The sequence below is a fragment of the Simochromis diagramma genome, unplaced genomic scaffold (assembly GCF_900408965.1).
Source record: "Simochromis diagramma unplaced genomic scaffold, fSimDia1.1 OVJJ01000669.1, whole genome shotgun sequence".
NCBI classification, from domain to species: Eukaryota; Metazoa; Chordata; class Actinopteri; order Cichliformes; family Cichlidae; genus Simochromis; species Simochromis diagramma.
Genome location: NW_024387458.1, coordinates 4,221,951 through 4,240,008, shown reverse-complemented (window position 1 = coordinate 4,240,008; position 18,058 = coordinate 4,221,951). Strand labels below are relative to the sequence as shown.

The window sequence follows — 18,058 nt, the reverse complement described above, 5'->3', positions numbered from 1 at the left end:
CAGTCGTTGTTTCCGGTTGCTTCACTCGGTTGCATTTTTTAAATATCCAGGGGGACTTTTCAGGCAGCTCTAAAGGGAGTAGTTACTCTTTGACTAAATGCACTTCCAAATAATACATACTCGGCGTCTATAACGACTTACTTGAAAAATGTTTAACAATGGTCTCGAAATATCGCCATTTCATTATCTAATGTTGGTTTAATGCATGTATAAAGCGTCGTTGTGCTTTCTCGCGCCCCCTACTGGTGCCCTTCCGATGGAAACCTCCAAAACATAAGAAATGGCCATCCAACAAATTACGCATGCGCAGTAGTCAGCGCTTTAAAACAAGTCTTGAGGAGGGAACGTGAAGACAGTTGCAGGTGGACTTGAATAATAGTCGATGTAAGCTGAAAACGTATAAAAGCGTGTTGGTAAAAAGCAGGTACGTGTGAATTATGAATATCACAATGCGTACGTTACAGCCGGCCCTCTGCGGGCGCGCGGTTTGTCCGTTTAACTAACCGGTTAGCGTTAGCCACCTAGCTAGCTGTTATTGTTTTTTCGTGATTCCGCGAGAACCAAAATGGAGGAGATGGCTGATGCCAGTGTCCTACACAGCCACTCCCGAGTCCTTGCTTGAAGCCTCCACACTGAAATGTCGACCCAGGTGCATTATTTATGGGTCAAATTCCCATCAAACGCACGAGTTTGTTACCAAATCAGCGTGTCTGTGTTTGCACTGCTGTGCTAGTATAGCTTAGCTTCAGTTTTCAAACCCGGCGAGCATTTATTTTTGTAAAATGTGCCCACAAATCATACACAGTTTAACCGTGTAGTCCTCTTTGATTTGTCCAACCGTTACAAGCCCGTGTATGTTTTTTACCCCAAGCGCAAAGACTGTGTACTCTATGAAATAAACACACAGGAGGAGCCAGACGGATGAATTTGTCCTTTGTTTTTGCAGGACAGTAGCTTCGAGTTCACATGTGAAGTTGCTGCTGGTTGAATCTCAGGATGAAAAGTCGTCGTTGTGTTCGCCATGACTCTGAGGTCCACGCTGTATCCAAACACGCGATTCAGGCAGCACGCTGATGCTGGGGTCGTCACCGTTAGCCCCGTGAGCCTCAAGAGGGAGTCCTGCGACTTTGTTATAGATGTTCAAGACGTGCAGAGGGGCGAGATCCCAATCAAATCAAAGGACTTAGACCAGAATTACATGACAAGCAAGGTTGCCCTCGCTGCCACTGTTGCAGAGGTAGTTCAAGGAGACACTAAACCTGTGGGGGTATTGTCCCCTGTCAGACCAATGGGGGGTGAGGGAACCCCAGTGAAAGGTAAACCCCTCTCTGTTGACAATATGGAAAACCCTCAGATGGCTGTGAACAATAACTCAAAGGATGCCGGTGCTGATGAAAGTGCGAAAGGGGTTGTACCTGGAGTGCTTGGCACCGCATCCATCGAACTCTCATCTGAGGGTAAGTGGAGGAACATCAGGAAGACCCCTGCCAACCCTCACACACAGGCCAACTGCCTCCGTCAGATTCTCCTCCTCCAGCTGGACCTCATTGAACAACAGCAACAACAGCTCCAGTCCAAGGACAAGGAGATAGATGAGCTCAAAGCAGACAAAGAGACGGTACGTTAAAGTCTTGGCCCGTCTTAATGTGTTTTCTGTCACTTTTTCCTTCTTTATCCCAGAAATGTTGCTTTTTTCCACACTCATGTCTTCCTTCTTTTGCAGCTGCTTGCACGTATTGAGCGAATGGAGCGCCGCCTTCAGCTCACAAGGAAGGACCCACCCCGTGATAAGCGCCTTTTCCAGCCCTTGGAGCCATGGACCCCTGACAAAGAGGACATGTGGGATCTGGAGCTCGAGAGTCCACAGCCTGACCCAGCCACGCCACTCATCTTCAGTCGGGGTGGCAAAGGTCATAAAAGGTACAATAAACGCCAGCAGAGGCAGCACAAGTGTTTGTTCCTGTTCCACATAATAAAGTGAAAAAATGTTCTGTATAATTTGGTCTATTCAGACTTTGTCCACGTTATTAAAGGAAAATGAGGTGACATTTTTCTGCATACGAAAGACCAAAAAGATTTTAACCGTCCTCCAAAGGGAAACTGCCATTATTTATTTCCTAAATATCCAGAAATAATGGGGAATTGATACTGTTAGATAAGATGCCGCAGACTTGTTGCCTGTACTGTATGTAGACCACTTGCATTTCCAAAGGCCAATTTCCATTTTATGTCTTTCATTTTTAGGAAATCTTGCTTTGGTGATACAAAAGTGCAAAAATCTCGAGGTAAAAGTGCCAAGTTGAGCCCGCAGAAGCCCGAAATTGAGCCTGGCTCTCCTAATCAGAGAGAGCTACGCAGCAAGGAAACCCCAGAGAAGACTGTTCCCGCGAGGGCAGAAAGGGATGGTTTGCTCCCTTGCAAAGAGGAGGCTGAACTGAGCTGCCAGATTGAGGATCTCCCCTTCATGTCAACGACAGAGATGTATCTGTGTTGCTGGAACCAACCTCCTCTGTCCCCCCTGCGTGAGACTTCCCCGAAAAAGGAGGAAGAGGTGGCCAGTGAGTGGACTCCTCATGTAGTACATGATATGCTGATTGTTTGTAAGCCTAACCTATATCCCACCTTCAATCACTTTATCCTTCAAAGTGTCCTGAACAAAATATCTATGAATAAACTCTTCTCCCTGCTTCTGTTCACCTCCTAGTCCCATCTTGGAGGGAAAATATAATAGAGCCGCTGAATGAAGACTCCTCCTTTAATCCCCCTGAGGTGAGAGACGCATCTGAAAAGAAACTTGTACCTCCTAAAATGAACTCACATCAGATCCAAATGAATTTTTAACTCACAATTCACTTCTGTTTCCCCTCAAGCCGCTAGACGACGGCGTGTTTTTGAAACGTCACTCAAAGCTCGAGTTGGATGAGAAGAGGAGGAAAAGGTACCGGTCGCTGACTTAAACTTGGTTTAACATTTTAACAAATGCATTTCTTGAGTGTTGGGTGCTGGAGTAAACTGCAACAACCTGTATTGGATAAATTTTATCTAAATTTTGATTATTAAATAGTTTTGATGAGCATTTTTGGAGACTTGGTTTAAACTGAGCCCTGGATTTAAATATTAAAGACCAGAGTATCAATAAACATCAAGGTCTGTTCTGCTCTCATTGTTGAAGAATGCCAAAGTATCCCCCACCCCATTTTAATGAATGAAAGCTGAAGGTGTGATATTATCAGCGATCCAAAATAGTGTTTTGTTTTTTTGTTTTTTAATTTATTTTTTGCCATAATTGAGCAGCCCCACTACCACCTGTCTCTCACTCTTTACTTTTCCTGTCATGTAAACGAATCCTGCGTGTTTCTAGATGGGATATCCAGCGAATCAGAGAGCAGCGCATGTTCCAGCGTCTGCAGCAGCGCATGAACAGGAAGAAAGTTGTCCAGGAGACCGAGCCGGAGTTGTCGTCCTTCTATCCCGACACCGAAGATGGTACATCTTCAGTATTAGAGCAGTGTAATTCTTAAATCAAACCAGGAGATTTTCATTCTTAATTTTAATTTTTAATTCTCTTCCAGTTGAAAGTATAGTGATCACTCCCTTCTTGCCTGTGGTTGCATTTGGTCGGCCTCTGCCTAAACTCTCACAACAGTAAGTTAAAAGTTTTTTGTTTTGGGCTTTTCCTTTATTAATATACAAACTGTTAATAATATTGGTGGATTCTCTTTAAATATGGCCAAAGCTTCCAATAATAAGCTCAGCATATGTACAAGTGCTCTCTGTGAGGTTAAAGCTCAGGCACTACTTTGCTTCTGTGTCAGTAGGGCCATATATCCTTAATATGGTTGAGTGAGCACAGCAGCCCCACTCACCTGCTGTTCAACCTGCCTGTTTGGCTCACATGGTAACAGAAATTTGCCTCTAACTGAACAAACATCATAGCTAAAATCTTTGTGTAGTCTGAGTTTCATTTAAGACAAAACATCAAATGAAGTGAAGGCCATTTTCACAGTCCACCTCTTCCCCTGCTGTATTTCTTCTGTAATTTATTGCAGGCCTGTATTCATTTAAAGCTGGGATAAAATGATTTAAATGGAACCTAATGCAGTCCATATTTTTTTTTTTTTTTGTCCTTGGACTATCACAGTAGCTTTGATGATTAACAGTTACATATCCTTATTTATCTTATACTGGGCTTTGGTGCAGCCCATCAGTTTGAAACAAGCTCCCTTTGAGCCAGGAGTTAAATAATTATTATAAACAAAACAAACAAACTTTAAATAAATAAATTATATTTTAATAAAGCTGCTAAAGGACACCACTCACCCCACTCCAGTGAAAAATGAACAGACACCAGAGGGTTTAATATTATTATTCAGTGATGGTATGTTGATAAGGCCATTAAGCATCTGTTTTATGTGCAATTCACTCACATATCTCATCTTTTCAACATTTAGTCTCTAATAAATATTGTAGTTTTACCACTATATTGTCTGGGCTTCGTAAACAAAAGGTTTGAAGTTTTGGTATACGCCGATGCTTTTATAAGAACCTGAAGCTGTTTTTAATATCAGCATCTGTCATTGTAACTCTGTGTGTGTAGCATATATATGATATAAAATGAGAAAAAGCAGCAGGAGCATTCCAGTTATTTTCACTCGTCTTTACTCTTGAACTGAGGGTCGACTGTCCGTTGTTTTCTCTCCAGGAACTTTGAGCTGCCTTGGTTGGATGACCGCAGCCGGTGCCGCATTGAGGTTCCCAAGAAACACACGCCTCACCGGACCTGCAGGAAGTGAAGCCCTTAAAAAAACAGCAGCAGTGGTGGGAGAAGAAGATGATTATGATGATGCTCCACACCCAGATTAAAAAAACAAAACAAAAAAATTTGCTGGTGTGGCAGGGAGTCGCATCACTAGTCGCTTTGTTTAACTGTCACTGTTGCTTTTGCTCTCCTGAGTTTTGGTAAAGGATGGACGATATCTGCAGGGCAGGGTGTCCTTGATGTTTTCGGTCTCTTAAAAGAGAGGCTGAGCCCTCCATGCCAGAAGATTACAGCCCTCAAGTCAGCAGCTGTTCATAATTACACATTTACCAAGAGTTACATGCATGTCCTGATACTTTTTTGGTGGATCTGCACCACAGACGTAAAAAAGACCCGTAGACTTAATCAAACAGATGTGGTGTTTCTGTCGTGTTACGTGGGGTCGGTAGTATTAAGGGACAAGCTGAGGAGCTCTAATCTTTGGGCATACGTCTAGAGGGAACGATTTAAAGCCACTTTGACTGAAAATAGAGCTTCGCGAGCAATGCAGCTGCATCCTTTTCGCTTTGGGTCGTGTCGCCGCGCCTGTTCTCCCCGCATCAATGTCGTGCTGTGTATTGCCTATATCGATTGCACACGACTGCATTAAGATTTTATCGATGTTAGGTGTGATTATTGGGAGTTTTGAGCCAGCATGATTTCATATATATGCATATATATATAAAATAATCGAGCCAATCCAGTGTAAGGTGAAAAATGTAAACAATCAGATGATTGGGTTTGAGAACAAAGGTACAGGAAATTATTCGGGTGGTAAACTTGGCGTCGAATTCAGTAACCTGTCCCCTTTTTTTTGTTGTTGTTGTTTTGGTTTTTTTGGTTTTTGTTTTGTTTCTGTTAGTTCCTTTTTTATGTGAGATGCATGGACTCTCTTTAGCTGTTTCCAAATGATAAAAAATAAAAAGGTATTAGCATGGCTTTGCCCCAAAATGGAGAATAATCTCTGCTCATTGGGCTACAAAAATACTGTCTTGAAAGCATGACCTTTGGCCGCTCAGTTCGGCCGATCTGATAATAACAAAGTTTGATTTTTGATCTTGATTTTTCTCTTTTGTTTCCAATCAAAAAAAAATAGCTTGTGTCCAGTAAATATACGATTTAGGTGTACGCATCACACTCCTGACGTTCACGGGAGCCGTTTTAGAAAATGAAGCTTTCTAGCTGTAGTCTGTGCGCGCTCTTTAACACGCTGCCAGTTAATCTCTCCCTCTGCGAGTTCATCTCAGTCACAGTCGCAGTGTTTGGTTTCTGCAGGTTTTCCTCTTCACTGTGTTCACTCAGCCTCTTCTACATTTGATGCAACAGCTTTCTGCAGCTTCAATTTTTTTCAGCTGCTCAGTGTGCACCTGCATATGCGGCACATTCTGGAAATACAAAGTCAGTTTTTGTTTTTTGTTTTTTCCTGTTGTTTTTCTGTACATAGCTTTCAGAAACAAATGTACATAAAACATTGCTGTTATTTTTTTATTATTTAATGTTGGAAGTGTTGAGTACATCAATATCGTTCTATGATTGTAAGTTGACAAATTGACAGTTTTGAAAGTAAAACTTTTTTTGGAATAAAATGAATATGTCTATCATATGTGGATGTGGTTATTTGATGGGGATGAAGTGGGTACAAATGTACACTAGGAGGTTGTTTATGAAAAATACATAAAGCTATTTTTTCCATACATAGCACAAAAACTGTTTAGATTTAACTGTGTACAACTTCAGCCTCATCTCCTTTATCTGTGCCTGTGATCCTGATGACTGGAGTAGAGAGGAAGTATAACTGAAAATTTCCAGGTGTTAACAGGTCGTTAACAAGCTCCTCCCATGTAGTTTTGGGCTGTTCGTTCTCATGATCATCCCACCCCTGGCTGGTCCTTTTACTGCACCAGCAGTGTGTTTGGGATGATTGTCATGCTTACAAATGAAGCTGTTCTAGATGATATTGCATGGATCAAAAAATGACCATACTTAGTTTTCTTAATTTCATCAATTTTCACAAGATCTATAACGCCACTGTCTGAAATTCATCCCCAGATAACTGTAGACTCACAGTTGTACCTCAGTCTGCACTAAAACTTCAGATATTTAAAATCGCTCTGTAAGACGACCTGCTGATTTTGAGCCCAGTTCTTGTGTAATCTGCCTTTTCTCCCTTGGAGTAGATGGATCAACTGAAGGGTCAGATTCATCTCTCAGGTCCGGCATCAGGTGGACTTTTCCCTTTATCTGCCAGATATTTTTAGGCCTTCCACTTCATCTTTTGTGCACTGCTTGTCCACTTTCCTCATTGTTCTTACAGACACGCTGCACACCATGCCCAGATATGCCAGGTTTTCAGCTGGTAGCTCTTTGGGAATCACCTTGTTGGTATAAAATTTTATATCACTCAAACTGTTGTTTCTGGCACTTTGTAGATTCAGCTAAAGAAATGGGACCAAAGTCTTTGATCTTATGACTGCTAGTAACAAAGTACCTAAATATACAACTTAAAACCGGTTCTTTGTTGTGTGTTTTGTGTAAACACTGAATCAGGAGACTTTTTTTATGCTTGCATGGTTCATAGGTCAGTGTTAAGTGGGTGAACATAGGAAGAAACATTCCTCTGCAATTGATCAGGTACAAGGACTGGATGGAAAATGAGTGAAAAAGCAGCCAATGTCCAAAGAAAACCTTTAAAAGACATTGAGAAAGGCCTGGAGAACTGGTGCTGAAGAACAGCTTAAAAAATACTGGCAACCACCAGTGCTGCCTCTCAATGTCACAGCAGACACACTTATAGTATCAGTTTCAAAATCCTACATTGCCTTGTTCTCAAGTTAGTGGGGTGACGCACATACCCCATCAGCCTTTTATGGCTGAGGAAAATATAAAGAAATGATGCGTGGCTCAAGACTTCAGACTTCTTCTCAGTTCTCTAAACTAACAACACATGTTCATAGAACCTTAGTAGCAGATATTGAAAACCTATCTCAAGCAGTTTTTCAGAAAACTGAATAATTGAAATAAACGAATAACAGCTGTGATTTAATTCACATTAAGAAGTTTATCTTTCCCCTGGAATTTTGTCTGAGATGTTCAGGTAGAATCTGCTAAAAATAACACTCTGATCACACAGCCAGTTATTTAAATCTGGAAAAAATGTTTATTGAATAGAGAAAAAAAAAAAAACAGGACAGTTTGTCAAAAATAAACACCACTGACTCTTTATTAACATTTTGGTGAAATAAATCTTAAGAGTGCCAAGTCAGCTGACCTCACCTTTCTTTCCAAATATAATCTGTAAAATCTGTGAATGCAGCTGCAAAAGATGCCGATATTTCAACTTCCTGCACAGCATCTTCAGGTAAACCCTGACAAACCGCAGATTCCATCTACTAAACAAAAAAGGCTACAAGTGTATTATTATTATGATTATGGTGATACAAACACCAGAACAGCCTCATGTACAAAAAAAAAAAAAGAAAAACTTCACGTCACCCATATAAAATGTCATTTTTTGTGATATTACCAGCTTTCGTTTGGATTTCCTTAAACAGTTTTATAATTAGTGTTAATTTAATTTGTGAAAACGTCATGCCTGAAGGAGTTAGTATGTACAGACTGTGACATAAAGTCAGCTTGTGTCATTTGGCAAAGTCGTAAATGAGGCAACAATTTGCCAAACCTATGAAGGATAATGACCCTTTTGCTTTTTTTTTTTTTTTTTGGATAAAATACATATTACACATAATGAGAAAACACCTCAAACAGAAAGCCATACACCTTTGTCATACACCCCAGTTCTGCTGCAACAAACCAGCGTACCGCTGGCTCTACTTCCAATAGAATCCAGACACAGAGATTCGAGTATGTTTGTATTAAAGGCTTCGCCACAGCGCTCAATCTCTCCGAAGGTTATTCAGACGCTCCTCCAGGTCTGCGTCTGCGTCAGCCAGGGTCGCCTGAGGCTCCGCCTTCTTCCCTCCTGCCACCGACAGGCTTCCGCCAGTGCTCGGCAAGCCTGAAATAAACACGGGGCGTTAAAAGAAAATATCCAGAGAGTCAAAGAAAAAAACGTAAAAGGGTTTTTTTTTTTTCTTACTTGACAGTTCATCGGACAGGTTGAGACCCAGCTCATCCAGCACTTGGGACACAATGGCGTCGCTGTGTAGGAAGCACAGACATGGAGGGTAAATCAGAAGTCTGCCAGTCGTATTGATATTGGGTGCCAGATAAACTTCTTCTTTAAATGATTTTAAAGAAGACTGTTTAATAAATCATCTAATCAAATCAAAGGACAGCAGGGCCACCAGAGAGGGTATCTCACTACTGTCAATAAAAAACAAACAAACAAACAAACCTTAAAAAAAAAAAAAAGTAATAGAATAAAAGAGTGTTCTAGATCTCAAACACACCAGATCTGTGATCACTTTTAGCTCATATTTGTCTTTTGTCCGTAAGTGTGTTCTGTTGTATATCTGTCAGCTTCGTTTCATGCTACCTGTCGGGGCGGGCACTACGGATGTAAATTAGCAGCTAAATTGCTTATTGTAGCTTCATTTTTACACAGCTGCGAAAGATGATGGGAAATATGATGAAATTAAAAGATGCAAAGGTTCTACTTCCACATAATTTATCTTATACTTTGATTTAAATGCTGTACTATACTGCTGTTGATATACTAGCACCCTTCTTTTAAACTGTTTATTCCAAATGATAGTTGTCCAATATTACATCTTTCTCATATTTTATTAGTTTTGTTTTTAATGTTTTAAAAATTTAAGAAAGATCACAACTACAGGAGCTTCCTGGCCTTGGAAATCCATTGTCAGGAAGCTCCACGTCCACAGTTTATGTGCTGATGTTAATGCTAGAGGAAGTTTGGAGCTCTACAGTTATGAACTCAGCAGAACGTTGGCAACTTCTAGACCTGCTCTGTAGCTTCATTTTTTAGTTGAGTTTCTCTGGTTCCTAAACACATGACTTGGTGCCATGCTGGCATCCTATTACAGTACCACGCTGGAAATCATTGAGCTCTTTGTTTCACAAATATTTGTAAAAATAAATCACAGGCCTGGGTGATTGATTTATACACCTGTAGCATTGAGACTGAAAACACCTGAGATCCAAGATTAAGAGACTGAACAGCTCAGTACTTTGGTCTGGTCATGTTCCGATGCTCTGAGAATCCCTCACCTCTCCTCCTCATCATCCTCGTCTCCCATGGCGTCGTCGATGGCGTCGTTCATCATCTCTTCCTTCATGTCCATGATTTCACTCTGTCGCTCAAACTCCATCATGATCTTTTGGATCTGAGGCAGTTTCAGCTGTGGGGATGGGATGAATAAATGAGAGTCTGTCAGCACGTTGAGCACGGTGCATTACTATTTTTTAAAAGCTGGATCACAGAATGTTTGCTGGTTATCGGACCTGTCTGTTCATGGTGGCCATGGCTTTGGTGACGCCTTTCATCGCCTGCGCCATACTGTTGTTGGACTTCAGTGTCTGTATCTTCAGGCTGACCGCCTGAATGTTGGCTTTCATCATGATGAACTTCTTAACGTAGCGCCTAGTGCGCACTAAATCTTTGGCCATGATCTTGACGGCGTCCTGCAAAGACCGAAACGATAAAATCACTGTGAACATTCTTCCAGTACAAACGAAACTCTGCTCACAAGCCCCACGGCCTCACCATTTGCCCCTGTTTGGCCATTTTCTTGATGTCAGCGATAATTTTCTTCTCCTGCTGCTCCAGCTTCATTCGCTCCCGGTCCAGTTCTCGCATGGCTCGGTTGAGTGCCCGCTGATTCTGCCTCAGCATCTCCTCCGGAGTCTTCCTCCTTCCAAACAGGAAATCCATCTGGATGTGGATATAAGTAGAGGATCAAATTTGATCAAACAAATATCAGTTATGGCTCCTTTTTTATATTCCTGCAGTCCTCTGGGATCAGTAGCCATATGATGTGGTGATTGAGTAAGAAACAACAGGAACCATTGAAAGTACCCCCTACCTTCAGTTATAAAGTGAGATTAATCTATCTATCTATCTATCTATCTATCTATCTATCTATCTATCTATCATCTAATACGCCAGTGCCTTTAAATCGTTTTTATCTGGTTCATTATTCGATTAATCAATCAGTTGATCAACAGGTAACAGTTTTCCACAAAACAAAAAATGTCAAGGATTTCCCTTCTTCTCTGATGAGCTTCTCTGTCACACATGGAGTTAAAATAAATCCATGTGGGTCAAGGTAACAAAAACAGGTAACAAAAACAAAAGATTAATAAAAATTTAAAATTAGAATGGAGAAAAATAAAAGTAACTGAAATTTTGATAAACGCAGACTGAAATTACATGAAAATATGGACAATGGAGTCTGCAGTTTTAGTCTCGGTGAGCCTGGTGAGGCTTTGTTCCACATTTCCTGAGACCTGAGATGACCACATGACTATGAATCAGCTCCCTTCACAAACTCCTGTGTTTATATTGTGGTGTGTATTCTGATCACCAGTCCCCCCCACCCCACCCCACCCCCAAGTAAATATATAAATAATTAAAATTAAAAATACTAAAACTTACACCAATAACAGTGGACATTAATGGTTATTTTAAGCCTGAAATATCAGACATCATAAACCTAACTCAAACCTGAGCTCACTCCATTGGTTTACAAACACATTATTAATTATTAAAATCGCTTTTCATCATTACTGTGTCAATAAATTGATAAATAAATGCCTGACATTTGGTCATTTGGTGGATGTGAGAATACGAGGAGGGGGGTTTCTATTTGAACTTCTCTGCCTTCCGTACAAATAAAACCCCCACTCTAAACAAATTTACAGCGACATTTTCTACACATATAAACGTGTTTCTAAGGCCGTCTCAGGCTGTCACGAGCCCCTGTTTACTGGACGGTTACTCAGCAGTCAGTTATGTGACCAAAGGCCTGAAGTCTAAATCCAGCCTTGTTTAGCTCGGTTGTTCTCCCCCTCTGGCAGGGCGACAAAAACCAACAGGTAACCCCACCACAGCGTGAGGCCGGCGGTTAAATCTCACCGTGTGCGGTGGAGACGGGGGTCCAGACGGCGAACACGGCGCGAAGAGGCGTCAGCTCCGACTTCTGCTCGAAACAAATTTAAACGGTTATTTGTTTTCTTTCCTACGCTTCCGTGTTGCTAGACTTTTACTTCCCGGAAATTACGCCATCGCGCACACCCAGGCAGACGTCAGTTTTACCATGGCGTCACATTTGTCACGTGCCTACAGTCGACACCGAGAAAGACAGACAGACATTTCAAAATAAAAGCTATAAAAGCTAGCTAAAAAGATAGCTACAAGCTATTGTTATTTATTTAATTTATTTTTTTGCGTTTAACTTAATTCTTAACAAAGGAAGCTGTAACAAGCTGTAACAAAGGAATCTTACAGTTATACAGTGCTGTGAAAAAGCTATTGGCCCCACCCTAATTCTTTCTTTTTGATTTTTGTCTTTTTAAAAATATTTGTCACAGTTGGGAAGTTGGGAAATAAAACATATAGAAAAATATACTGATTAAAAAATAAAGCAAAGCAAAACATGCAATAACGATAAAATTATACAAATAAAACCAAATAGATAATACAACAGAAAAGTAATTAAATAACAGTTTATCCATAGAAATAGACGTTTAATGACCAGTACGAAAATGAAACTAAATATTACAACAGCAACAAAAGTACATGTCAGACTTGACCCCGTAAGAAAAATGTTATTTATGCGAAATGTATTATTTTAATTCCATACATTTCCAGCTTTGGGTGACGCCTGTCATCAGACTAGCAGTCTCAGGCTTTTATTTTGTAGGGTAAATGACTCCACGTCAGGTCATAATATCCGCTGCTTGCTGAGACTGGATTGCACATGTGCGTAAAGGCTACAAGCGTGTCTGCTGAGATAGGAAGTTGGTTCTTTAACTCATCGTGACAGATTATCAGTGAAGGTCTCTGACACATCTGTGGATTGATGGACTTCTCGGGAAGCTGATTCGAGTTTCTCCAGTGCAGAGGCTGCCCCTTGTATAAATATGGCTGGATTTATTGCAAATCAGCACAGGTTGCTGCTTGTATTGAACAGAAGATTTCACGCACCTTTATCAGCCTCCCAGGTTGCCTTTTACTATGTAACAGCTTCACACCTGAACCCAAAGGACAGCAAGGTCAGCCCTGTAGCGAGGGGGCGCTCCAGGGTCCAGCACAAGCCTGCAGAAGGCCAGGAGCATGAGGGGTCAACTCAAAGAAAAGTGTTTAAAAGTGAGATCTCACTGCTGCAGAAGCAGATGAGGGGAGATGACTTCAGAGTGTCACCTGAACTCAGGAAACTGTGCTTGGAAGATTTCCCTGCAGAGAGGGAGAGGGAGAGGCAGGTGAAGCAGAAACCTGCACCTGAAGCCAAATCTAAGGACTGCGAGGTTGTTTTTGGCGTTGCTCCCTGCTTCTTGGCTCTCACTCAGGGAAGGAGGAGGGTCCGTAAGCTGTTTGTAAAAGATGGCGAGGCCTCTCACAGGGCGTCTCTGTTGAAGGTGTGCGAGGAGGCTCATCTGCGAGGAGTTCGAGTCCATCGGGTCAGCAGGAAGGAGCTGGACAAGATGTCCAATGGGGGAGTCCATCAGGGAGTGTGCCTGCTTGCCAGTCCCCTGAGCTACCTCACCGAGGACTCTGCACCCAGCAGGAAAGATGCTCCACTGTGGCTCGTTCTGGAGAGAATCCACGACCCCATGAACCTCGGCGCCATCCTGCGCTCTGCTTATTTCCTCGGGGTGGACAGAGTCGCCAGCAGTCTTCGCTACACCTGCCCGCTGTCTCCAGTGGTCAGCAAGGCGAGCTCGGGCATTATGGAGGTGATGGGGGTGTATGGATATGAAAACCTTGCAGAGATGTTGAAGCTGAAGATGGAGCAGGGCTGGCAGGTGGTTGGCACAGTGGGACAGGAAGCAGAAGTGTCTCAGATGCCCATCACCAAGTGTTCAGACTTTAAAATGACCAAACCCACGTTGCTGCTGATGGGAGGAGAGGGAGAAGGACTCTCCAAGGAGCTGCTCTCCATGTGTCAGACACTTCTCACCATCCCAGCGGGCAGGGAGCTGGTGCCTGGCATCGAGTCTCTCAACGTTTCTGTAGCCACAGGCATCCTGCTGCACTCTTTGCTGTCCTCCAGGAGCTCGTGATTGTTTCCTGGGATTTGTTGACTATATTTTCTCTGCTATCTGTTATTTGGCATTGATGTTATTTGATACTTGTTACTTGATATCAATGTTTTAAGTCATCTTACTGTGTAATTTGTATCTTTGTACAGCACTTTAGCCAACACTACTGTTGCAATTAAATGTGCTATATAAATAAACTAAACATAGGTAAACGTCCACATTTTCAAACCTTATCCATGTGTGTTTTGATTCAGTACCGGAGTACAGGAGTACGTCCTGGTCGCCCAGCATCAGGACTGTGTAGTGTCTATTATTTTTATGTCTTTTGCTCACATTTTAAGGTAGGTTTCTGTATAATCAAACATGGATTTGGGTACGCCAAAGTTTCAAGGTGCAAAATGTCCTCCACATGTCAGTTTGAGGAACTTTTGATTGCACAATTGAAGCATGAGGACCAAGCGTGACAGCTACACTTTTACTGTGTTTTGCTCCACACAAGGTTTCTTTTATCCCCCTCACAAATGTTGCTGTCCTCCTCACAGACCCTTGGTTGTGTGATGATACAGTAAATCTAATTATGATTTTTCTGCATTTGCAAAAAAATATTTGGTAACACAGTGTTTCTTGTTTAAGTTTTGGTCCTCCTCCAGAGGCCTGGATGTTTGAGGATTTGATGGTTCGGCTGCACCTTCCTGAACAGAGACCTCTGATGTTGTTCCCAGAGACTGTTGGAGCCATGATTCCAGCTCCTGTTACCAGTGGGACGCTTTGATTTTACCTTCCAGTTGTTCCTTGAGCCACTGGGAATTCTTGATTATCTCATATCCCTTCTATCTAATGCTACTGTCAGCTGCTATTGCCCAATCTATCACAGCTGCTGTCTTCTGCTCTTTTGCAATCACCGCTATCTCTGATTGGTTGGCCAGCAGCTGCTTGTGTATCCCACAAGATTCTCATCCACCTCAGAGGTGTCTCCCATCACAACAGATAGGTTCCAACCCCTACCAGCTACTTTAGGTTGGATAAGTGGCGGGTAGGGAATGGCAGATAACTTTTTGGACTATTCCTCCAATATATATATGGAGCATATATATATATATATATATATATATATATATATATATATATATATATATGTTTCAGCATATAACTTACATTTTAAGTCAACTGATTTCAATTTTCTCTTTATCTGCTGTCTTTTGTCTTCGCCTTACACATTATTTATTGTACACATGTTGACCCTTGACCAAAGAAAAGAAACACCTGTGGAATAAGTGACACCATAATGACTCATATGCATTTACTGCCCCAGTAGACCATGACAATGAGTAGACATGCACAGCACAGTAGGAGGACCTCCCCTAAGTGGAATGCAGCCCTGATTAATAAACCAGTGCTTTTCCTGCTGAGACATGCCGACTGTCCGCTGAGGAAAGAAGACTGCGGTTACGCTTCACATCAAACACTACGTGTCCAAAGGTTTGTGAACATATGATCACAGCAGCAGGGGATTTATCAGTCACAAGACCATCAGTGACGTGCAGCACTGATACTGGCTGATAAGGTGTCGATCACATCTGCTGCTTTAGTTTATCTTGGAGGCATGAATGAGGGTGACGTCAGGGCTCCATGCAAGCTTGTCAGGTTCTTCCTCACCAAACTGTAAAACTATTTACTGAAGCCCAGGGCTAATGCACAATTTTTATTGATTGTCAGGTTGTAAGTTGATAGTTTTGCTCATCTCCTGTGACAGGTGTGTTCCCATGAGTGTTGTCTTCTTCTTTACTATCAGGAAAAACAAGCAGTTCTTACACTTCTGTTAACAAGAATCCTAAGAATAAAGGAAAGACAGTAGGAGATGTCTACATACTTTTGGTCATGTTACTGAGATAAGATCTCCATTAAAAAAACACTTTTCGTTTTTTTGTAGAAACTGAAAACTTAAAGTGACGTTTACAAATTAATGAAAAAATAAAAAGTTTGTGGAAATATACTAATTTTTTTTGTTTAAACCTTTATAACTAAAACTGCAAATACAAACCAACTTTCATTATCTAGCAAAGAAAATAGCATTTGAAGAGAATATAATGAAAGCTAGAACAAAACAGATACATAAAAGTTAATTTTTCATATTCTGACTGCTGTAACACAGTCATTTCCTAGATTTGTATATAAATAAAGTATTTTTTTTATTATTATTTTCATATAATGGCTTTCATATCAGTTACACACACATCAGTGATTTACTCAGGAGGTTCGACTTGTGCCTAAATGATACTTTTCATCAGGTGGTAATTAAGTCCTTTTGGACTGCACCAAGATCCACATTTTTTCCAGAAAGCTAAAAGCTTTCCAAGCTTTCACTATAACAGCTATTTACATCCAAACCAATCCTCACTCTTAAGAGGTCAAACTTAGTCTGGTAAATCTTATTTAGGATTTTAACATTCACCCTTATACTTTCTGCTTTTCTTCAACGTCAAATTTCAGAATATGATCACAGTTTATCAGTTTTAATTTATATTATTAGAATTTTTGTCTTCCAATTCACTTAAACACAGGTTAGTCACCAGTGTGGGTTTCCTCATTTTAGTTTAAGTGCTTCAAATTTTTTTAATTGTGTTTTTTGTTATTTCAGTGGTAGTTTTAGCTTGTCTTTATTATGTAATGGGTGGCATTTGTCAGGGACAGATGAAATGTTTAAAACTGTCGCATAATAAAATAGTGGTTTAACACATTTGCAAATAAGCGAAAGATTCCCAGTTTCATCACAGGAGTTGGCATAAATCCCTTTCGGGTTGTGTCAGGAAGCGTGTCTAGTGTAAAAAATCTGTCATAACCGCCACATGGAATGACCTGCTGTTGTAGCTCCTTTTAAATAAGCGTCAGGGGCGGATCTAGAGAAATTGTCTCAGGGTGGCATGAGGGTGGCATGGAAATCAGATGGGGTGGCAAAATCAAAGCTTTTTTTTAAAAAAAACAAAAAACGCAGGTTTTACATATGGTTAAAATGATTCAAATGCAGTAAGTATACACATGTTATGTAGACCACATAGTTAAACATTCAGTTACATAAAGCATGTGAATTTTGAGTTTATGCACTGTACAGCCTGTATAATAAATAAATATGTAGCCCAATACGTATAAAATCCAGAAAGCAACACAACATGGGGCGGTTCATTTACAAGGAAAGGTCTAACTTAAGTTTCGCTTTTGGAAAAAAATTACACTGTCAGGAACAAGATTTTAAATTTGTATTTCACCTTCAAATTGTTTTATTTTATTTTTTACCTTGCCTTGCTTGGCATCATTCTTTTCAGCACAACCTCACGTGTCTGAATTTACAGTTATTTTTTCATTGACATACTGTATTAACACAACTGATCTGAAATCACACAAAAAACACAAAATCCCAGTAGTAGTTTTATTTTTTTTACTGTAAAAACCACAAACATGTTTAGTAAATTATTTTCACAACTTCAAATGCAAATATAAATTGTACATTTTGAAAACTTATGCATACATTTTGTAAACAATAAAGTTATATACAACTATTTATCTAAAAATGCAGCCAACACATGTGGTGTTTTTTGTTTTTTTTTTAAAAACTTGTACAGTCATTTAAAAATACTACTACCTGAAAACAATCAGGTGTTACAGTAAAATGTCCCAGAAATTATTTTTGCCAGTACAAAGACAGAGGAGAAAACCACAGGGATAAACCCTGCAGGCCTCTAAATAGGTCTTTCACTTCTCTGGTTTTCCACCTGGAGACAGTTTACATTGCAGACTAACTATACCCTAACTCTAATATCTAAAAAAAAAAAAAATCTTAACCCCCCCCACCAAAAAAAAAAAAAATCACTATGAGGGTGTCCAAATTCATAGGCGACACCATCACACCCAAAACCTCCCCTTCTTCCTAATCATACGAAACCCACGTGTTGCCGTTTCCACCAATAGGAAAGAGGTGGCTATTTTTCCTTATTTACTGTTTTCGCGCTGTCCTTAGAAGACGCTTTTTTTCTCTTTATTTGCAAAAATGTTATGTTGTAGACATTGATAGAAATATTATAT

At 40.6% G+C, this 18,058-nt stretch overlaps 3 protein-coding genes across 4 annotated transcripts; 2 read left to right on the top strand and 1 right to left on the bottom strand.

Annotated features, from left to right (window-relative positions):
- Positions 1-156: 156 nt before the first annotated feature.
- Positions 157-6,399, top strand: msl1b (MSL complex subunit 1b). Of its 2 annotated transcripts, none has more exons than XM_040014275.1 (9): positions 157-424; positions 947-1,618; positions 1,724-1,920; positions 2,245-2,558; positions 2,705-2,769; positions 2,871-2,938; positions 3,362-3,486; positions 3,573-3,645; positions 4,703-6,399. In XM_040014275.1, the coding sequence occupies exons 2-9, from the start codon at positions 1,022-1,024 to the stop codon at positions 4,791-4,793; spliced, it is 1,530 nt and encodes a 509-aa protein (XP_039870209.1). In that variant the 5' UTR covers positions 157-424; positions 947-1,021; the 3' UTR covers positions 4,794-6,399. The 2 variants fall into 2 exon arrangements, with proteins under 2 accessions (XP_039870209.1, XP_039870208.1); XM_040014274.1 differs by having other exon boundaries at positions 2,245-2,600.
- Positions 6,400-7,932: 1,533 nt separating this feature from the next.
- On the bottom strand, positions 7,933-12,010 carry chmp2a (charged multivesicular body protein 2A). The gene is made up of 6 exons (XM_040014276.1): positions 11,856-12,010; positions 10,485-10,652; positions 10,223-10,402; positions 9,989-10,119; positions 8,895-8,956; positions 7,933-8,813 (listed from the first exon to the last, which is right to left on the bottom strand). The coding sequence occupies exons 2-6, from the start codon at positions 10,650-10,652 to the stop codon at positions 8,692-8,694; spliced, it is 663 nt and encodes a 220-aa protein (XP_039870210.1). The 5' UTR covers positions 11,856-12,010; the 3' UTR covers positions 7,933-8,691.
- Positions 12,011-12,667: 657 nt separating this feature from the next.
- mrm1 (mitochondrial rRNA methyltransferase 1 homolog (S. cerevisiae)) lies at positions 12,668-14,209 on the top strand. The gene has a single exon (XM_040014202.1). The coding sequence runs from the start codon at positions 12,863-12,865 to the stop codon at positions 14,000-14,002; it is 1,140 nt and encodes a 379-aa protein (XP_039870136.1). The 5' UTR covers positions 12,668-12,862; the 3' UTR covers positions 14,003-14,209.
- The last annotated feature ends 3,849 nt before the right edge of the window (positions 14,210-18,058 follow it).